Genomic DNA, 3,227 nt, shown 5'->3' with positions numbered 1-3,227 from the left:
TATACCAGATGAAAAAAAGTGAAAATAACCAGTTACTTTTTAATTTTTTAATTTTAAAGTGTTGATTGAAAAAAATATTAATAGAGAAATGTCCTACTATTAAACAGATCCAGAGAAACATCTTGCAATTGCCAAGTCTTCGTTAGATCAATTTACTTGAAAGCTTTTTGACATATTTAGTAATATCATCTTCATTGTCATTGAAACATACATTACAACAAAATTTGTTCTCTGCTTTTTTAACCCATCACCCTTGGGGAGCAGAGGCTGCCATGTGCGGCGCCCGGGGAACAATCTGGGGTTAAGGGTCTTGCTCAGGGACCCAGAGTGCAGGCGCTGGGGATGGAACCGGGTACTTGCATCCTTCTCTGAGTGCAAGCGCGCTGTTCTAACCACTAGGCCAACACTCCCCATACACCCAGATGCAGCTCGGTAGGCAATTTGGGGTTAAGTGCCTTGCCCAGGGGCACATTGACATGTGGCAAGGGGAAGCTGGAATCAAACCCACAACCTTCTGATTGCCAGACGACTACTCAGCCCATCAAGCCACAGTTGCCCCTCAAGCCACAGTTGCCCCAATATCTACACATATTTACCAGTAATTTTTAAATCCACTGTATATAAGAAATACAAGTGAAAGAATCTAAAAGTTTAACTGGATCTATCTACTATAAAATCTAACAATATTTACCATGTTGAGCGAAATTAAGACACCATTCTTTGGCATAATCTGATATTCGAGGATCTTATTTCACAAATATTTTATTATTTTATCTCTCAACTGAGCACACACGTTTGACAGACTTCATTGTGCATTGTGAAGTAATTTCTGCAGAGTTTTTTCATAAACAATTTGGCTTATTTTTGATCAATCAGTTTTTATATTAAAGTGCTTCACAAGAGATAAGAACAGACAATTGCTAAACAAACAAACAAACAAACTAAAAATGAAAAAAATGAATAAGAGAGCATGGGACTTAGAAACATCCATCCATCCATTTTCTGTCACGCTTATCCCTCATGGGGTCGCAGGGTGTGCTGGTGCCTATCTCCAGCGTTCAATGGGTGAGAGGCGGGGTACACCCTGTACAGGTCACCAGTCTATCGCAGGGCAACACAGAGACAAACGAGACAAACAACCATTCACACACACACTCACATCTAAGGAGAATTTAAAGAGGCCAATTAACCTAACAGTCATGAATGTGGGAGGAAGTACCTGGAGAGAACCCACGCATGCACAGGGAGAACATGCAAACTCCAAGCAGAAAGACCCTGGGTTGGATTTGAACCCAGAACCTTCTTGCTGCAAGGCAACAGAGCTACTTAGAAACATAATTATGGTAATTTTAATGTGTTCGAAAAATATTAACTGGGAAAAAACAGAACAAATAAAAATAAAATCAATACATAGCTAAATATAAAATAAGCAAACAAATATGTAAAAACAAAATTAAAGGAAAATAAAAGCAACCAAAAATGTATATTCAATTCAAACATTGGATTAAGGTTCAGCAAGAGTAAAGCCTATTGAAAATAGTAAATAAAAATATTTTTAAAACCAATTTCAAAACAAGCTAAGAGTCCAATAAATCTCCAGCCATATAGTCCACTGAAACTTAACATTTCTACCATCAGTTCTTAACCAGGAAGACAAATGAGCTTGAAAGTATATCATTTTACATCTAAATACAATATAGTACAAATCAAGGGACTCAAGCATTTACAGTAATGAGTAAAAGAGAGACATGGTAGGACCTTTTAATGACAAGCACAAAATAATACACATTACTGAACTGAATTAATAAAAACAAAATCAATGAAGAAATGACTTCATCAAAACAAAACATCAAAAAGAACCTAAATTTAACAAAAGTCTAAGACTACAGGAGGGTCATTTCATTTTCATACTTGCTACAATTTTATTTCTTATTTTGGTCAACTTGAAACCATAAATGAGCGGATTCATTATAGGAGGTATGATAAGAAACTCTATTGACACAAAGTGTTTAAGGGTCTGCGGTAAATTCTTGGAATCAAATCGAATATATATGACATCAAAAAGTATAGTTGCTAAAAAAGTGAACAAGGATATCAAATGTGGCACACAGGTTTGCATGAACTTTTTCCGATTTTCTATAGAACCAACACATGTCTTGATGAGAAACAGGTAGGACCAGCCAATTATGACACCATGAAGACCATATATTATAATTGTTAAATTTCCAACAATGCTGTTGGCAGTAGTTTCAGCTGGAAAACAAGCAAGCATAACAATGCTCCAGTTTAAACAGATAAGTCTGTTTAAATACGGGCTGCAGAGCTTCAACCTAGATGCAAGAATGATGTTTACAGCTATGACGCAGAAAGGCATTAACCAGGCAAGACACACTAAAGTGATGACTCTCTGCTTTGACATGAGAGAGTGGTACTTCAGTGGTTGACATATAGCCAGATACCGATCGTATGCCATGAGGGCCAGGATGGACAGATCACTGCAGGCAAAGGAGTACAACACCTGCGCCTGAAGAAGGCAGCCTGAGTAAGAGATGACATGAACAGGAGAGAGCAGATCCCACAGAAATTTGGGATAGAAACCGACTGTTCCATAAAGGGAATTCAGGCAAAAAACACACAGCAGAATATACATTGGTTCATGGAGTTCATTATTCAGGATTATTGTCAAAATAACACAGACATTTGCCAGGACTATTACAATGTAACACATCAAAGTGAGAAAGAAAAGAAGTGACCTGTAGTTCCTTGTCTCATTTAAACCTGAAAGAAAAAACACTGAAATCGTTGAAACATTATTCATCATGGTCAAGAAATGTGCCTCTCCTCTTTAACAAACCCTTTAACAAATCAGTGTCTGGTGCTGTTTGTCTGTTGAATTTAGCAGAAACCTCCAAAAGCAGTGGGATTTCAAACCAGCCAATTATCATTGGTTCTGTACCAACTGGGTGTTGGGCACTTTACAAAGTCACAGCTGATTCGACTGAGGCAAAAGGGGGTGGTGGTGGTGTTGGTTGGGGGGGGGGCAGAGCAAACAGGTGAGGAAGTTGGTGACGGGAATTTTAAGTAAGTAAGTAAGTAAGTAAGTAAAGAATTTTGAAAAGGATGTTTTTTCTTTTATACTGTCGTAGACAAAAATAAGCAAATTAGCATCATTTCACATGCAGTTTTTCATAAAAGCAACATTAAACTTCTTTTACCAAATGAAAAAC

The 3,227-nt window shown here is 37.4% G+C and overlaps 1 protein-coding gene across 1 annotated transcript; it reads right to left on the bottom strand.

Annotated features, from left to right (window-relative positions):
• Positions 1-1,866: 1,866 nt before the first annotated feature.
• On the bottom strand, positions 1,867-2,930 carry LOC118563622 (olfactory receptor 11H6-like). Its single transcript, XM_036138706.1, has one exon. It carries the CDS (start codon positions 2,819-2,821, stop codon positions 1,895-1,897), a length of 927 nt encoding a protein of 308 aa, XP_035994599.1. The 5' UTR covers positions 2,822-2,930; the 3' UTR covers positions 1,867-1,894.
• Positions 2,931-3,227: the final 297 nt, after the last annotated feature.

The sequence above is a fragment of the Fundulus heteroclitus genome, chromosome 7 (genome assembly GCF_011125445.2).
Source record: "Fundulus heteroclitus isolate FHET01 chromosome 7, MU-UCD_Fhet_4.1, whole genome shotgun sequence".
Classification (NCBI taxonomy): Eukaryota; Metazoa; Chordata; class Actinopteri; order Cyprinodontiformes; family Fundulidae; genus Fundulus; species Fundulus heteroclitus.
The sequence above is the reverse complement of the archived record's forward strand: the minus strand, read 5'-3'. Positions and strand labels throughout refer to the sequence as shown.